This window comes from Apteryx mantelli, chromosome 3, assembly GCF_036417845.1.
Source record: "Apteryx mantelli isolate bAptMan1 chromosome 3, bAptMan1.hap1, whole genome shotgun sequence".
In the NCBI taxonomy this organism is placed as follows: Eukaryota; Metazoa; Chordata; class Aves; order Apterygiformes; family Apterygidae; genus Apteryx; species Apteryx mantelli.
Window position 1 is genome coordinate 49,542,354 of NC_089980.1, and position 17,715 is coordinate 49,560,068.

At 44.4% G+C, this 17,715-nt stretch overlaps 1 protein-coding gene across 1 annotated transcript in view; it reads right to left on the reverse strand.

Annotated features, from left to right (window-relative positions):
• Window positions 1-17,108, reverse strand: part of EFCAB2 (EF-hand calcium binding domain 2) — a 37,108-nt gene extending 20,000 nt beyond the window's left edge. The window contains exon 1 of the mRNA XM_067294723.1: window positions 17,034-17,108. Within this exon, the coding sequence (XP_067150824.1) occupies window positions 17,034-17,061 (28 nt within the window). The 5' untranslated portion in view covers window positions 17,062-17,108. The remainder of the gene's footprint in view (window positions 1-17,033) is intronic.
• Window positions 17,109-17,715: the final 607 nt, after the last annotated feature.

A 17,715-nucleotide genomic window follows, 5' to 3' on the forward strand; every position in this document is an offset into this window, starting at 1 on the left:
TTATATCTTTGTGTCTTGTGATATACAATGAAATAAATTAACTTTAAGTTATGTGCTCATTAGAAAAAGAGTCCTAATTCTGAAAAGACAAATCAAGCAATTCTGAAGAAAAACAAGAGGCTTATAAAGCTCCTTGATTCCTCCAAAGGGAGGGATAAACCCACTGCTATATTGCAACCTGAAGAAAACAGGTTAGCTCACTGACTAGACTTACAGAAGCTAAAAAAAAAAAAAAAAAATCAGGACTCTGTTCAATAAATAGACAGTAAAAGGGTTTTTTGCTTAGAGCTTTACCTGAAGAAAGGTTTTTGTACCCCAAACTAAAATCCAATGAGTTTGGAGATATGTAAGGGATGGGATCATCCATCTAGACATTATGTTAGGAGGAATCTAGGAAATGTTTGTACCCCAAATGATTACAATAAATACTTTGGTTGCCATCTGTTAGGCAGGATAGAGAAAGGCATGGTAGTAAGCTTTTCCTAATAATTATATACACTTCTACTGAGCAATTAAGGATTCCCTGTTAAGCCCAGCTCTAGCTGTAACTGCAAGCCTTGCTGAACGTATAGCTCCCATATAGCAGGAGATTCCTATTATGGAGTCAGGCCAAGGGCACCACGTCAGCAGAGACCTTACACAGCTGCCACGTAAACTCTCCAGCATTAAACTGGACTTCCAGGTTCCTCATCACCCTCAAGCAAGCTGGGGTGTTAAGGGATCTTATCAGATTTGTAGGGTCTCAGGTTCCTAGAGAGACTGTGGAGTCTCCAGCCTTGGAGATGTTTAAAACCTGACTGGACACAGTCCTGGGCAACCTGCTCTGGGCGACCCTGTTTGAGCAGGGGAGTTGGACCAGACCATCTCCAGAGATGCCTGTCAACCTCAACTATGCTGTGATTATGCCTCTTGGGAAAACTGTGATGTAAGGACTGGAACATGAAACTACCCAAAGTGTTAACGGCACCAAGAGAAAATGTGTCACCTGAGTTTAGCCATTCAGACCAAATGAAGAGATAACAGATGCAACTTCATGAAATTTAGTATATGTCAGTTCCTGAGAAATGATCAGGCTGTGGTCTCTGCTGAGATGGTATTTTCAGCTACTTAACAGCTGCTGAACCAGTACTATAGAAGCACAGTGTCTGGGTTAATCATGTCATGGATTGCACAAAGAATTTGGTGATCCAAGCTATGGTCTGCAGATTCAGGAATAGGACAATGCTCTTCTCCTAGATGAGTAGCATCCTATCTTACCATAGATGATACTCAGCCAACCTGAATTTTAGTCTGTCTCCCGCAGAAGAAGAAAGCTTAAATGGTTTCTGCAGAGATCACTTTCAAGCACTCTCAGAAAAGTAGAAATGCAATCTCAAGAACAGTAAAGGCCTTTTCTTTCATGTTTTTCATAATTGTTGAGAGCTGGCCATACGATTGCTCCCTATTGTTTATTTGTCACAGCATACACCATGTGGTGTCTTGATAAACAAGTAAAACCCCTGATCAGTGTGAATCAACAAAACCAAAACCCTATGTTTATCATCATGTACACAATCAACCTTGAGCTAAGAGTATAACCTCACCCTATTGTTATGCTTGTTTTCTTAACGGCATTACATGTGAGACATGAAAAATGATCTGGTTGTTTCCACCACAGTTAACTGCCTTATGGAAAACTAATAGAGAATACAAATAAAAGGGCTTTATTTAAGAATAGATAGACAGTCTGAAGATATCCAAGTGGAGCAGTCAGAACAATCTTTTCACAGCCCCATAGTCTGTGGTGCAAATAACCATGAGAACAAAGTGACCAGCAGCAAATAGGGTTTTAGAAAAATCAGATTATTAATTTGATGTCTGATAATAAAATACAAGCTGTCAGTTTGATGAAGGCTGTGGCAAAGTTAACAGTAAAAGCTACTTCAAATTCTGACACAAAAATATTAAATACTATTTTTCCTTTATGTCTTTATGTTCTTCATTGCCATAAGACAATTATAACATGGGAAAAATATACAATAAACTGATATTAAAAAAGTGCTGTCTTGAATCCAAGTTTGGCTACAGAAATGAGACCATTTTATAGAATGATGCTAGTAATCAAAAACCCAAAAAGTTCTAATCAACCACAATGGAAATATTTGAATTGTTTTAGTTAAAAGTTGACAAATCCATTAAAGATTTAAAAAAGAAGGATGTAACAACTGTGTATTTCAACCTCAAAGTCATAAAATACAACAATTTTTTAATATATATATATATACATATATATATATATGTAGTTAGTGATAGCCCATTGGTGGCAACTAATGGCACTAGAAGTTGCTAGTAACTTTACCTGATGAAACAAGAGATCCTGAATATTATCCAAGGCTTTGATTGTTCAGTAGATGGCATTCTAAATGCACGGATTCAGAAGTTTTAATACATTTGGGAACCAAAACTAACAAAACCAATGGGACAATTAACAAAGTAATTCACCCACTGAGAAATAAATTAAGTATAAAAAGTATTGCTGCCTTGATAAACAGTCAAACTCCTAGCTGCTCATAAAATTCTTAAGCTAATTGACTCTACTAAAGACTTAGAACAAAACATGCACCAGAGGATGCCATGTCAAGCTGGAAAAGAAGCCACAAATAGTCAGTGCTTTTCAACACTTAATACAGCCTAAAGTGTTTAAGTCCATAGTCCATATTGCCTCCAAAACACACTGTATCACTCTTGTTAAGGTATCAGTGACTTGACTGATTAACCAATGTAAACAGCAGAAATCCAACTGAGGACCACATAGATAGACACTTTCTTAAGTAGTAGATCTTGAGTGACTTACAAATGACTAGCCAAAGACTCAGCCCTTTTATGATGCATGTAAACTAAATTCTGTACATGTGAGAAATTAAAGCATTAACAGTGTGACCTGGAACGACTGGCTAGAGTGTTGGGATCTCACATCCAAATAAACAAGATGACTCATCACATATCAGCGAATCCTCAAACAGGGTCCTCAATGCTGATGAAACTGTTTTATTTAACTTGTTGTACAACATAGGCTTCAAGTGGCAAGATGATTTAACTGTTCAGCAACATGTAATCACTGACCTGCAGTCAGCCACTCCAAGAAACAGCCTTGTAAACCAAGAAACATCACAACAGCACAAGCATTTGTACCCTTCCTCTGAGCAGCAGTTAGATGATACTGGCAGTAGTCACTTAGCACTCATGTAGATGTTTCAAGAAACCCTGTGCCAAAAGTAACCTTTTCTGTTCACCACAGTCAGAAAACCATGGGAGACAGTAAAGCCTGAGATGATATTACAGAAGGCCTGTCTGTCCGTACTGCTAAAAATCCCCATCTGTATGATGACCACACATTCTGTACATCAGGCAGGATCATGGTAAGAGTAATGGACTGACAACTGGTGTGCTGTGAACATACAAGATCATCAGTGCAGGTAATATTTCAGGACTGGGAAGACGTAGGTCACATATATCTGCGTAAATTCACTCCCTGTCCACTGCAGAACTTGAATAACACAATCATGCTATTGACGAAAAACAGCTGTTGCCATTTAGTTCACATTTGGAAGGACAATGGCTACAGAGGCAATTTGAAAGGGGATATCCACCATTCATAAAGTTCTGGTGGGATAGCTCGCATGACTGGAGTGCTGTCATGGATGGCTACGTGCTTTTTAGGAAAGACAGGCCAGGAAAGCGAGGTGGTGGAGGTGCTCTTTATGTGAGAGAGCAACTGGAATGTGTTGAGCTGTGCCTAGGGGTGGATGAAGAGCGAGTCGAGAGCTTATGGGTAAGGATTAAAGGGCAGGCTAGCATGGGTGACACTGTTGTGGGTGTTTACTACAGGCCACCTGATCAGGAAGAGGAAGTCGATGAGGCCTTCTACAGACAGCTGGAAGTAGCCTCACGATCCCAGGCCCTGGTTCTCATGGGGGACTTCAGCCACCCTGATATCTGCTGGAGAGGCAACGCAACTAGGCACAAACAGTCCCAGAGGTTCCTGCAGAGCATTGGTGACAACTTCTTGACACAGGTGGTGGAGGAGCCAACAAGGAGAGGTGTGCTGCTGGACCTCATACTAACAAACAAAGAAGGACTGGTGGAAAATGCCAAGGTCGGGGGCAGCCTAGGCTGCAGTGACCATGAGATGGTGGAGTTCAGTATCCTGCGAGGAGGCAGCAGGGCACCAAGTAGGATCGCAACCCTGGACTTCAGGAGAGCAAACTTTGGCCTCTTCAGGGACCTACTTGGAGGAATCCCATAGGTTACGGCCCTAGAAGGAAGGAGTGTTCAAGAGAGCTGGTTAATATTCAAACATCACCTCCTCCAGGCTCAAGAGCAGTGCATCCCTATGAGTAGGAAGTCAAGCAAAAGAGGCAGGAGACCTGCATGGATGAGCAAGGAGCTCCTGGCAAAACTCAGCCAGAAGAAGGAAGTATACAGACAGTGGAAAGGGGGACAGGCCACTTGGGAGGAATATAGGAACATTGTCAGACTATGCAGGGATGCGACAAGGAAGGCTAAGGCCCGTTTGGAATTAAATCTGGCTAGAGATGTCAAGGACAGCAAGAAGGGCTTCTTCAAATACATCAGCAGCAAGAGGAAGACTAGGGAAAATGTGGGGCCTTTGCTGAATGGGGTGGGTGCCCTGGTGACGAAGGATGCAGGGAAGGCAGAGTTACTGAATGCCTTCTTTGCTGCAGTCTTTACTGCTCAGGCCAGCCCTCAGGAACCCCAGACCCTGGAGACAAGAGAGAAAGTCTGGAGGAAGGAAGACTTTCCCTTGGTGGAGGAGGAGTGGGTTAGAGATCATTTAAGCAAACTTGACACCCACAAATCCATGGGCCCTGATGGGATGCACCCGCGAGTGCTGAGGGAGCTGGCAGATGTCATTGCTAAGCCACTCTCCATCATCTTTGAAAGGTCATGGAGAACAGGAGAGGTGCCTGAGGACTGGAAGAAAGCCAATGTCACCCCAGTCTTCAAAAAAGGCAAGAAGGAGGACCCAGGGAACTACAGGCCAGTCAGCCTCACCTGCATCCCTGGAAAGGTGATGGAGCAGCTCATCCTGGAGGCCATCTCCAAGCATGTGGAGGAAAAGAAGGTGATCAGGAGTAGTCAGCATGGCTTCACCAAGGGGAAATCATGCCTAACCAACCTGATAGCCTTCTATAATGGAATGACTGGCTGGGTAGATGAGGGGAGAGCAGTGGATGTTGTCTACCTAGACTTCAGCAAGGCTTTCGACACTGTCTCCCATAACATCCTCAGAGACAAGCTCAGGAAGTGTGGGTTAGATGAGTGGACAGTGAGGTGGATTGAGAACTGGCTGAATGGCAGAGCTCAGAGGGTTGTGATCAACGGCGCAGAGTCTAGTTGGAGGCCTGTAGCTAGTGGTGTCCCCCAGGGGTCAGTACTGGGTCCAGTCTTGTTCAACTTCTTCATCAATGACCTGGATGAAGGGACAGAGTGCACCCTCAGCAGGTTTGCTGACGATACAAAACTGGGAGGAGTGGCCGATACACCAGAGGGCTGTGCTGCCATTCGGAGAGACCTGGACAGGCTGGAGAGGTGGGTGGAGAGGAACCTCATGAAGTTCAACAAAGGCAAGTGCAGGGTCCTGCACCTAGGGAGGAATAACCCCATGCACCAGTACAGATTGGGGGTTGACCTGCTGGAAAGCAGCTCTGCAGAGAAGGACCTGGGAGTGCTGGTGGACACCAAGTTAAGCATGAGGCAGCAATGTGCCCTTGTGGCCAAGAAGGCCAATGGTATCCTGGGGTGCATCAGGAAGAGTGTTGCCAGCAGGTCGAGGGAGGTGATTCTCCCCCTCTACTCAGCCCTGCTGAGGCCACATCTGGAGTACTGCGTCCAGTTCTGGGCTCCCCAGTACAAGAGGGATGTGGCGCTACTGGAGCAAGTGCAGTGAAGGGCTACAAAGATGATTAGGGGACTGGAACATCTCTCTTATGAGGAAAGGCTGAGAGAGCTGGGCCTGTTTAGCTTGGAGAAGAGAAGGCTGAGAGGAGATCTTATCAACGTGTACAAGTATCTGAAGGGAGGGTGTCAAGAGGATGGCACCAGACTCTTTTCAGTGGTGCCCAACGACAGGACGCGAGGCAACAGGCACAAACTGAAACACAGACAGTTCCAACTGAACATGAGGAAATACTTTTTCACTGTGAGGGTGACAGAGCTCTGGAAGAGGTTGCCCAGAGAGGTTGTGGAGTCTCCTTCTCTGGAGATATTCAAAACCCGCCTGGATGCAATCCTGTGCAATGTGCTCTAGGTGACCCTGCTTGAGCAGGGGGGTTGGACTAGATGATCTCCAGAGGTCCCTTCCAACCTCAGCGATTCTGTGATTCTGTGATTCTTGTCCCAAGTTACCTGTTGCTCCCTGACACATAGGATGTCTTTGCTTGCATCGCCTTCCACAGGTGTGTGTTAGTAATCTGGAGGTCACACTTTTCTACTGCTCCCCCTCTGGGTCAAATATGGTTCTTCATCAATGGAAAAAATATTTCTTTCCCTCATGGTACACATCCATGTAGGTCATCAAACACATTCTACTGCTGTCAGTTTGGGTTGTTCTTGCAAGATGCCATTGCTTTGTGTGCTGTGCTGGGCAAACAGGCCTCACACCAATCCACAGAGATCAGTCTCTGCACTCTGTACTTGATAACTCATATCTATATACCTTGATTCATAATGATCTTGCACTGGTGACCTGAAATGTCACCAGGACCTTCTGAAGTACAGCCTGAACAACTGCTGTATGGTTTAAATCTGACTTCCACTTTCTTACCTGGATCCTGTTTGCCTGCTCTGTCCAGAGCTTGCGCAATATTTCTTAGTGCAGATGCAGATGGCAAAATATGTCAGCATGAAGCCCAAGTGGAACTGTAACCACTGTCTGGGCTTGCTGAAGATAATTCATTTGCCTATGGGAATGGAGAAGGACAAATTATGAGGGATACCCTTGTTGTCTCTGCAAAATCCTTGACAGATGCTTGCTGTGACATAAAAATGTCCATATGTTGGAAGGGAGCAATAAACCATTATTTTCTGCATCATTTTCTTCCTATCCTACAGCCCCTGACCATCCCAGAAGCCTGGGCTTAGGGAGGCTGAGGCATTAGTTTCCTAAATTCCACACAGTTCTTTCTGGAGGTCCCCAAAAAGGAGGATTGCAATTTGTTTGCCATAAAAAAGAAAAAAAAAGTATAAGGATTTCCAATATATGAAAAGCAAATCAAACAGCCCCTAAACTAACTGAAACTATTTACAACAAACTAAAACTTGAAAAGGAAGGGAAGGAGGGGCAGGGCATGTTGACTGTTAAAAGTTACCATATGGGATTAGGTCCCCATAAGAGTCCTGCTAATGTCATATAGTGCTTTTTACAGTCTGCAAAACTCTACTAAGTGCTCTTTAGGGCTGGACATGTGGTACATTTGCTGGCAGGGATGGGGCTGTGCCTAAGATGTAGCATGTATCATGTCCCAGGTCAGAGCAATTAAGGCAAGACAGACTCTGGAGGCAGAAAGTACTGATCCAGGGCAAACCCAGCCAGTGGCCCATTGCAGAACCTAGCCAGAGACACTAAGACAGGCCAGTCCAGGCCTTGGAAATGCAGGTGTGCAGGCTGGGGCCATGACTTGGCTAGCAGTGCTAGACTCTCCTGCTGATGAAGTGTTCAAGACCTAGCAGGATGCCCAGAAAAAAAACTCTGAAAAGCAAGCCACGAGCTGACCTAATTCAGATTAAAATTGCAAGAGATTCTGGCACATTTTCCACCAAGTAATTTGTAAGCCACACTCGAGCACTCCTTTTATATCTGAAGGGAAAATGGTCCCCATGAAGAGTCAACCCCTGCCTCACCGGTATGAGTAGGCAGAAGCCCCTTCATAAAGAAATAGCAATGCAAGAATTCCTGCATGTGTAGCAGCGGGAAGTTTAGAGATATGCTCACTGCTCTCTGTTTTGACCAGCCAGGATGATGCCATGCAGGAGACTGCTATCTGCAAGTAGCGGGGAAACGCGCAAGCAATTGCTTGGCCCCCAGCCCTCCTCTAGCTGCAATCTACTGTTCTGCTGCTGCTCTGGACACCATGTGTGGCTCCACCTAGCCACAGCACTGAGCTCCTCCTGCTGTCTTCCACTGTTCCCTTCTTTGCAGTTAGAGCCCAATGACAAGCACCTTGCTTGGGCTAGTTCCCAGCTCTGTCTTGCACTGTTCCCTATAGCTACAGCTTACAGGTTTTCATCATCCTGAGAACAAAGTCTCCTTGAGCTCTGAAACAGTCAACAGTGAGAACTAATGCCCTGACTTGACCTTCCTAAGCACCTTACGTCTTGTACCCTAAACCACTGCCACCCCCCTGTATTAGTGCAGGGCCATGCTGTGAACAATAAGATACAGCTTATTGCTTAACCTCTGGAGAATACTGGGAAAAAGAAGGAATGTGTGTTGGGTATGTCCTGTGTATGCTCAAAAGGAAAGCATAATCTCTTGGGGCTTGAAAAAATCTGAAGTCATCATTATTCAAAGCAGAAATGCTTTGCAGTCTCACTGAGCATCTCCTTTCAGAATACAACAGCACCTAGAGTGACCATAAACGCTCCTCTCTTTCCAGCTTTCATACAAGTCTGTTTGTCCATACTTACAGCATTTGCTGCTGTACAGTCCTTGCAAAAGTCACTTTCTTTTTTTCAAACATCTGGTCATGTATTGAAACGTACTTTGCTTTTTGCTCTTCTTGGAGGGAAGGGTTGGATGAGACAGTGTGATGGTGTGCTCCTTCCCTCCACAACGTACTCTCTCCCCCTCAACCTGACCTCAGCACGTAGACAGAGGCTAATTGAGCACATGCCACCTAAGGCCTGTCTAGCATGCAAATATGACTATGAGTCAATCATCTCTCCCCCCCCCCCCCATAAATAGGGGGCAGCCCAGAGCCCATTGAGCTCTCCTGCACAGCAGCAGGCTGCACTGCAGAACCTCCCCTTGAGCAGGGACGCCTCTCAAGGTTACTCCTCGAGGCTGAGAGATTCCTTACCCATGACAGATCCTCAGTAAGTGATTAATAGCATGCCAAAACTTTGCGAACTTTGCGAAACTTTGCTAAGTTATATCTCTGACTGATTGTGCACATAATCCTTTAGACATAAACCGTTGACCAAGTCTGAGACCATAATCGGATCCAGCCGCACCCAGGCACCTCACGGAAGGAGTCTGGAAAGCAAGGGGGTCCATTCTGAACCTCGTGACTCAATGGGAAGGTCTCCTCTGCACTTGCATCTGACCCTGTCCTCCATGCAGTAAATAACTGAGTGAAACTTGCCAATTGAACCTCGTTAAATCATTCCTATTTACGATTGAACTTTGTGAAGTCACTATCTTACCACAATAAACATAGTGCTGCTTCTCTCTTACGAGTGAAGTGCATTACTCCCCACTCACCTGCAACAGACAGGCCTCAAGACTCTGGGAAGGAACACTTACAGTGATCTTAAATCACAAAAAAGACTATTGAGGAGTCCCAGATCATAATGACAGGCATTTTCATTTGATAAGCTGTCAAGTGTTTTATGTCATGAGCAGGATTTTCAGATCAACAATCAGGACACAGCATGAAATAGTCAGCTATGGTTCTCAGGATTTGGCCATATTTGTGTCCATAAGCAGTTGGCCAAGGCCCTGTTGCCTTAGTTTCATGGTAGTCTCTTTTGCCCCCTGCTGCTCCCAAACCATCTACTGGATTTCCACAGCTGTTGCGATATTACTTCAGAAGCAGCATGCAATAGGCATTTTCAGGAGGAAATACATGTCCAAACTGGACATAACAGGTATCAATTATTACCTAGATTTCAGCCAGCCAAACACATCACCATTCTGCAGCTATTCAAGTGGTGGCTGAGTCCGAGTTCCTGAAGCCTAGGGCTTCTCGAGCCAAAGCAGCAAGGTTTGAGTAATACCATTCACCCTGTTCACTTGCATAGGTCCAGCTCTGAGAGAAAAGCTCTCCTGCAAATTGGTGTCCACACACAAGCTGCTGAATACCTGCCATTGCGTACAACTGACACTGGGGGCAGTGAAATGGCATGCTTATTCACAGTGGTTTGCAAAACGATGGGGGAAAATCCTTGACTATCGCTGTAAAGATCTTACATGTCTGCTGAGCGGAGATATGCCCCCAGACATCCAAAGAGAAAAAGGAACTCCCTCTATGCCTACACCTGAAGTACCTCTGGTACACCTGTGATCCACAGATAATATTGAATAAATTATCTTCTCATGCAGAAACTCATGATGTTATCCTTCCTACGATGAAATAGCAGTTGGGGTTTGTTAGCCTGCAAAAAATAATTGCCACACTCTTTTTTTAAAGTCAATACCAGTTGCATAGTAGTCTCCCTTTTCATCAGGCAGTGATAAACTCAGCATAAATCTCCATTAGGGATGTCTTGCACATCCCTAAATTCCCAACTCTGGCAGTTGTACCAGTTAGCGCTCCCGCTGCAGCTCAGAGCTGGCAATAAACAGTAATCTCCACTGTGGCAATTTGTTCTGTATCTTTCACCTCAGCCACACCTGGGAGATAATGAAAGAGCTGTGTCTAGCCTGTACTTATACTATCTTTCACCACCAGTGGCAAACTGCCCTGCAAGGATATATAGCTCTCCTGGCAATGCTGAGATTCTTGATACACCTCCAGCTGCTGCTGACAGGTAAGAGCTTAGGCAGGCTGTGACACTGGCAGAACGCAGTGAACTGTGAGTACTGCTGTCCCGTGTGGTCCCAGACGGCATTTGGCTCAGTATTGCCTGGATTCTCCATGGTGCTGGTGTGTTAGCAACAAAGATAAAATAAATAAATTTAATATGCCTACTAAACTGTGTCTGCACAGTGACTGCCAAAGTGCTCGTGAATCAGAGACCAGAATCAAGTGGATATTAGAGCTCACAGAATTAATTTATTTTAGAACATAAGCAATTACGTTCTAAAAAGTTTAACTACAGCAGCACAGTAGCTAAACTGCTAAAGACTCTGCACACTGCTAAAATACAGTAGTTTATGAACTTACTTCATTGAAAGACCTACATAAATTTAAACTCTTCCTTAAATTCCAGAAGACATATTGTAATTGTCTAAAACATAATGGGAGAGTGAGGGTTTTTAAGTATGACTTTTAAAACATGCTATTATTATATAACATATCACAAGCCCTTTATTTTTCCTGACAATGTCTCACAAGGGTTAATAAAAAAATACAAATTCTATACTGGTTGCAATTTTATCTGCACACTTATGGAGTGAAGGAAGACCATGTGAAAGTGAAACAAAATGACAAGGGATTACTGGGATTTGTTGCTGCCCTTTGTTTTTAAGGAGTTTTCTTGAAAGTATCACTTACAGTGTTAACTCACTTTCTTTACATATCATGAGTGAGTAGGAGCCTCCATCTTCCTTCTGCCTGCATGGCAATAATATTCTGAAGTTGTATAGCATTTAATCTGACAGATTTAAGACATTTACATGTATCATCAAGAGGGGATAAGATTTCGCTCTATAACAATATGAGGAATGTTAAGCTAAAGGAAAGTGTTGCAAACAGGATAAAAAAAGGATACAAACTGATCTTGGAAAACCTTCAGAATTCATGTCTTATTTTCAACATAAGCATCACAGCAACAAAGGTCTAGAACCTCCCCTCAACTTCGACTAGCAACACAAAAATCCAACATCTTTAACATGGAGCTTGGCAAGTTTTTGAAAGTTATGTTATGCTTGTATGCAGCAACAGGCTGGACTCAGTCAGCAAGGAAATCCCTTCCAGTCTCATGCAGTCTTTCACCCACTACTCAAATCTACTTAATGTTGAACTGTACGTATTTCACATTTCCAAAAAGTTGGAATCTGGGGTTGTGGTTTTTTTTTTTTTTTTTGAGCTGGACCCTTACAATTAAAGACAATTTACAAAAATATGCCCCGGGACCTGCCAGGTAGCACGGAGGAGCCCAACCGCAATAGTCACAGGGGCAGATTTAGGCTTTGGCAGGGCAGAGCAGAGGTCTGGCGGCGGCGCCGCACTCTGCCGGGGCAGCAGGCTGGGCAAAGCCCAGGAACACGGGCTGCAACAGGGCCCCGCACCCTGCTGCTGCCTAAGATCATGTTCCTTACGTGACCTTTAGTCAGCCACATTTTATTGCCAACAGCAACGAAGCAGGATCTGCTCACACAAAATAAAGGTACTCCTAAATTGGAAAAAAAAAAAGAAAAAAAAAGAAAAAACTCAGATCTCAGAATAATTAGTATGTAGACATGGAAATTCTTAATAACATGTTAACTATTGTTGGAAAGATAATTTGTGGGAGTTCTCTAGCTCCCTGTCAGCACCGCTTATCTCCTGGTTGGTATTGTTTAAAAGACAAAAAGTTTAAAGCCTTTCTGCAAACCAGCCAATTTTTTATTCAGTAAGTCAACTAGAAGTAGAACCAAATTGAAAAAAACTGCTGCTATTTTATGTACCATGGAAACAAGAAACCTGTCAATCTGCAACTACCTAATCTACACCCATTTGAGATCAACAGCTTTTGCTGCAGCAGTGTAGCCAAGAGGATCAGAGATGTACAGCCTGTGCTTGCCCATAAAGATGGTCATACTTTATTTTTTGCTTCAGTCTCAAATGAGTACAAATGTTAAAGCATAATGGAGATTGATGTCAAGGTGCATGTTAAACAGCATTACAGTCTAATAAAAGCTATAAACATTTCTTCTCAAGTAATTTCTTACAGCAATGTCAACAGGAGGAAATAAAAATAAAAATATTCATAGTCTTTATCTGTAAAATCTACTAAGACTACACATTTATTTCCTAAGTGATCTCATATATTCAAATTTTCTTCCCAAACTGAAATATTCCTTGCTTGAGCCCTACCCAAGCTAGCTATTTTTTCAAAATCAAAGATTTAAGTGGTATTCTTTAACAATGTATACTAATTTTGTTCTTTTCCACAATGAAACATAACTGTTTTTTTAATGAGGTAATTTGATGAACTACTTTAGCCCACAGGTTTATATTAAGTGTTCAGTCTATAGCTTTTGTATCTTTCAAATGTTGATGCTTACTTGTGAAAATGCAAAAAAAATACATTTTTAAATCCTCAATATCACAAGAACTTAAAGTTATACATGTGCATAAGCTTCATGTGCATCACATTACCCCATTCAGTGGGATTCCCCAAAGCTGCACACAGCTTAAGCACTTTGCTGTGTCAGGTTTGAAACTCATGTTAATTAAGTTTGCTCCGAGCAGAATTAACAGTTACAATTGCCTAAGGTGCTGATGGCAGCCAACAGCCTCTCTAAGTGTGGACTCGCAACTTGATTAAAATAGACAGAGGGAAGAGGGAGTAGTGATAGGACATTTTTAATATCTCTACTCAATACAGAATCCAAGTTTACCAACATAATATGGAAAATGGCAATCCTATTCACAGATGCAGGAGGATTCAGCAGGGCAGCTGAAGTAGTGGCAACTCTGCTGCTTTGCAGCAGGCTAATGCTCCTACCCTTGGAAAACGAGAACTGGATATGTAGCTGGCTCTTACCAAACATAAACTGCAGTTAATCTCTGATTCATTAGCATGCCAGACTGCAAACCAGGGCAGTCAAAGAGCAGATATATGTATGATTCAATCCACTCTGTTACTATACTTACACAAGGCACTAAAATCAGAGTGAAAACTGTTTCCCATCTCTACTCATGTTACCCCACCATGAGTGCTTCGCAAGTGGGGAAGAGGATCTGTGAGGACCAATTACGTACTGCAGCTGTAACCCCAACTACTCAGAACAACTCCTAACTACCTGCCACAGAAAGCCATCATCACAGAAAGGTTATTCTCCATCTCCTTAAGTCTTCACATCAGGATCAGGTATCTTTCTGGAGGACATCTGTTATCCAGAACTAGTCATTTAGTTTTGTATGAGTGTAAGCATGTGAAACAGGAGCTCAGACTATTTAATATACTTCCTTTCAGATTAAAATTCATGGCATTAATTGCATTTTAAACATGTGCTAACTGGCACAATGAACATGGTCTTAGAAAAACTGTAACACTGATCAAGTACATGACATTACCATAATGATATAGGAACACTGAGCGTTTTTCCCTTTATGTACTTTCATGTAATTTCTTAAATCCCAGCTGGAGAAAAATATGTTTTGTCTTCTGTCTAGTTCTACTTCAGGCACTACCAGTCTGACATTTTGCTTTCAGGTTCTTGTAACATCAGTACTGAGATCAGAGATAATAAAATTTAGAAAATCTGACATGTTGTGTCAAATTATAAAAAAAGTATCTGAGAGCAAATGGAAGAACAGACAGACTGAATTAAGATGCAGAAGAAAGGAAATAAACAGAATGATGGGAGGGAAGATACAGACATATAAAAAAAGAGACATGAAGCAAAGAGTCTACTGTATAAAGAAAAACATTAAGCATTGTTGAAAAAATAAAGCAGCACAAATATACAGCTATAAATTCATAGATAAAACATATAGCCACAGATACTATAGGCATGATCTACTAACACTTCTGCACATGCAGGATTATATTCACAAGAACAGTACAAGTTAGAGGGTAATACTCATGTGAGTAATGTTATGCACAAGAGGTTGCAAGATTTGATCTTTCACCATTTTTTTTGTGTGCATATCTGTAAAATATTTAAGCAGACATTTTAACTTTGAAGAAGACAAAACTTGAAAATAATAGGACCTAAGGGAAACCTTTACCATGAAAGCTGGAGGAACTGCAGTTCTATGAAGAACCGAGAGGAATACCCTAAAGACTAATTATTTGACAATACAACTAATGTTATTGTTCTGTTTGAACTGTAATACACCAACTGCAACTTTTACTTTATATGTGGAATGCCTGTTTGAAGAAAGCGTGATCAACATGTGCACTTGGATTTGGGGAATCCTAATTAACCCTCTAACTGCTATCCGCAAGAAGTCTAATAGCAACTCCAAAATGGGCAGAAGCTACTTACCCTTGTGGGACTCCTGCAGTTTAATGAGACACTGGCTGCTCGTTTGCCTCAAATGTGTTTATAATAATGAGAAACCTTTATGAAGTAACAAGCAACTGGTATGCCTAATAAAAGAGTAGAATCCCCTTGAGTGATTAAAGGTGAGCTAGATGTCTTCTCCTTGAATTTTCCACGTGACACAGCTTATTGTCCTCATTTTACGGAGAGGAAACTAAAGCCCAGTATGTTGCTTTCCCACGATCAGTTGGGAAGTCTGACAGGCCAGGAATGGAGTTGAGGGGTCAAGGCTGCTTAGGATGACAACATAGACCATTTTCCTATAGAAGGAAACATTACTACATTTGATAGCCTATTAGGAAGTGTTTTACAGGATGCTAAAAAACATAAAGTAAAAAGAAAAAAACAAATTTGCTTCTTCAGTAATACAGTAATTAAACTTTTTTAAAAGTATCCTCACTTTGAATGTATCAAACCTGCATTAAAACACATTAATCAAGCAACCTAAAAACCACAGTCTTCCTTTTCCAAGAGTTTCTGCCTGTGGATTGCCAAAATGGTGTAAAATTTCATATATGTATGGGTGCCCAAAACATGTGTAGCCAGACATTCCCAATATTACTGTTATCCTGCTAGAACACCAGACTGCCTCGTCTCAGTTGGCTCAGCAGACTTCTAGACTCTTATACTAAATTCTCTACCTATCTCTACCAGTACTGTGCTTCAGCTTCATTTGTAGAATTGGAATGATGGAAAAAAATATGCTTTTGCTAGACTAAACAAAGATGAAAAACAATATTCAAGAAGTAATACCATTAGCAACAGTCCTCATTGAAACTACAGTGGTCTTATTTCTTAATTTATGCAATATACTGCAAAGTCTGTCTTAGAAATACTTCTAACAAAGTCAAATTACTCATTCAACACTATCCACAACAAATGCTTATACAGGACTTCTCTGTGGAGAATATTGTTTTTCCTAAATAATATGAAATAATTCATTATTTAGAGTAATTCAAATATAATATTTAGAATTTTCAAAATGTTTCTATGTACGCAAGTTTATGGAAATGAGGGATGAGTTTTAAGAGTCACAATATTGTGAGTTTTACTGGAAGTACATTTGTTCTTCTTGAAGTGATGGTTGAATACCCTTGCAGCAGGAGTTACCTTTAGCCTATAAAACATAATTTCTGCTCATGCTTCCTAAAGTAGAACATGCTTGCCTCTAAAAATAAGTCATGATGCTATCAGCAGCCCAGATCACTTTTTTCTGGCAGAGGGAGCCTGACACATCCAAAAATGAATGAAAGAGGCGATGACCAACTGGCTAAAGCAGCTGGTTTCGCCTCCTGATCGCCCCTGAAGCCATCCCATGCAGCGACAGCGAGGCTGGCCCCGCTGCGCCCACCCCCGTGCACCCAAGGGACCCCGCGTGGGTCCGTCCCGCCAGCAGCGCAACACAAGGGCTCCAGCTCCAGCAGCCGTCGCCCGGGGTGGCGCTGCCTGGGGGGAATCGCCCGGGGAGACATCCTCCACCACGGGGAGTGCTGGGGAAAGAGCCCCTCACCCTGGCGCAGGGGCAGGTTGGAGGCCGTGGTGCTGCCGCCTTGCACAGGGGCTCTGTGTCTGTGTGTGTGTGTCTCTGCGTGTCTTTGTGTCTCTGCACATTTGCGTGTCTGTGAGCCCGTCTGTCACTGTGTGTGTGAATGACTGTGTGCGGTGCGGGTGTGTGCGCGCCTCAGGGCCCTGAGCAGGGCCCGTGTGTGCCTCAGGGCCCGTGCGCCAGGCCGGCAGCAGCCGCTCCCCGCAGGGCCCGGCCCGGCCCCGCCGCCGCCCCGGAGGCCAAAGCCGGCCGGCGCGGCGCAGCCCCAGCGGCCCCGGCGCCCCGCCGCAGGGCTGCGGGCGGCTCCCCGCCTCGGCGCTGCCCCTCGCCCCGGCCTCGCCTTACCGTCGCTGCGCCCCTCCTTCTCCGCCATGGCGGCAGCCCTGCGCCGTCGCCATGGCGACGCGGGCCGCCGGCCGGCGCCGGGCTCGGCCCCCGCCCCGCCGCCGGCACCGGGCCCAGGCCCAGGCCGGCGGGGCAAAGCGGGGCGCGGGCCCGGCGAGGCTGGCTGGCGGCGGCGGGGCGGCCTCCCGCCGGGCCGGGGCGGCCTGCGCGGCCGCGGGCGCCCTGCTGCCGCCGAGCGCTGGCCGCGGCGCGGCCTCCTGCGGGCCCCGCTCCGCCCGCCCGCCCGCGGGGCGCCGAGGGCGCTTCCCGGCCCCCCGGACCGCCCCTGACTGCGGCCTCTCAGCGCGTGCTGGAAGAGGCGAATAAAAGACCACTGCCGGGGCTCCCACCTGAGGCACCAGCTTTGGGGAGCGGGGACTGGCCGAGTCCCCAAACGTCGACGGAGGCCCAGGCGGCCCCCCGGGTGACCCCGCCGCAGGCGCGCAAGGGCCTTGCTGGAAGCAGGAGCAGCACCCACCCCCAAAACCCCCATGCAGGGCCAGTGCCCACCATTGCACGGTCCTCCATGCTATTTAAATAGAGTTTTGCCAGGAATTACATAATTTCCTGCGTATCTGAGCTTTAGAAAGTGAAAGAACATTTCATTCTAAATACCGTCACTGTGAAACGGCTAAAAAAGTCT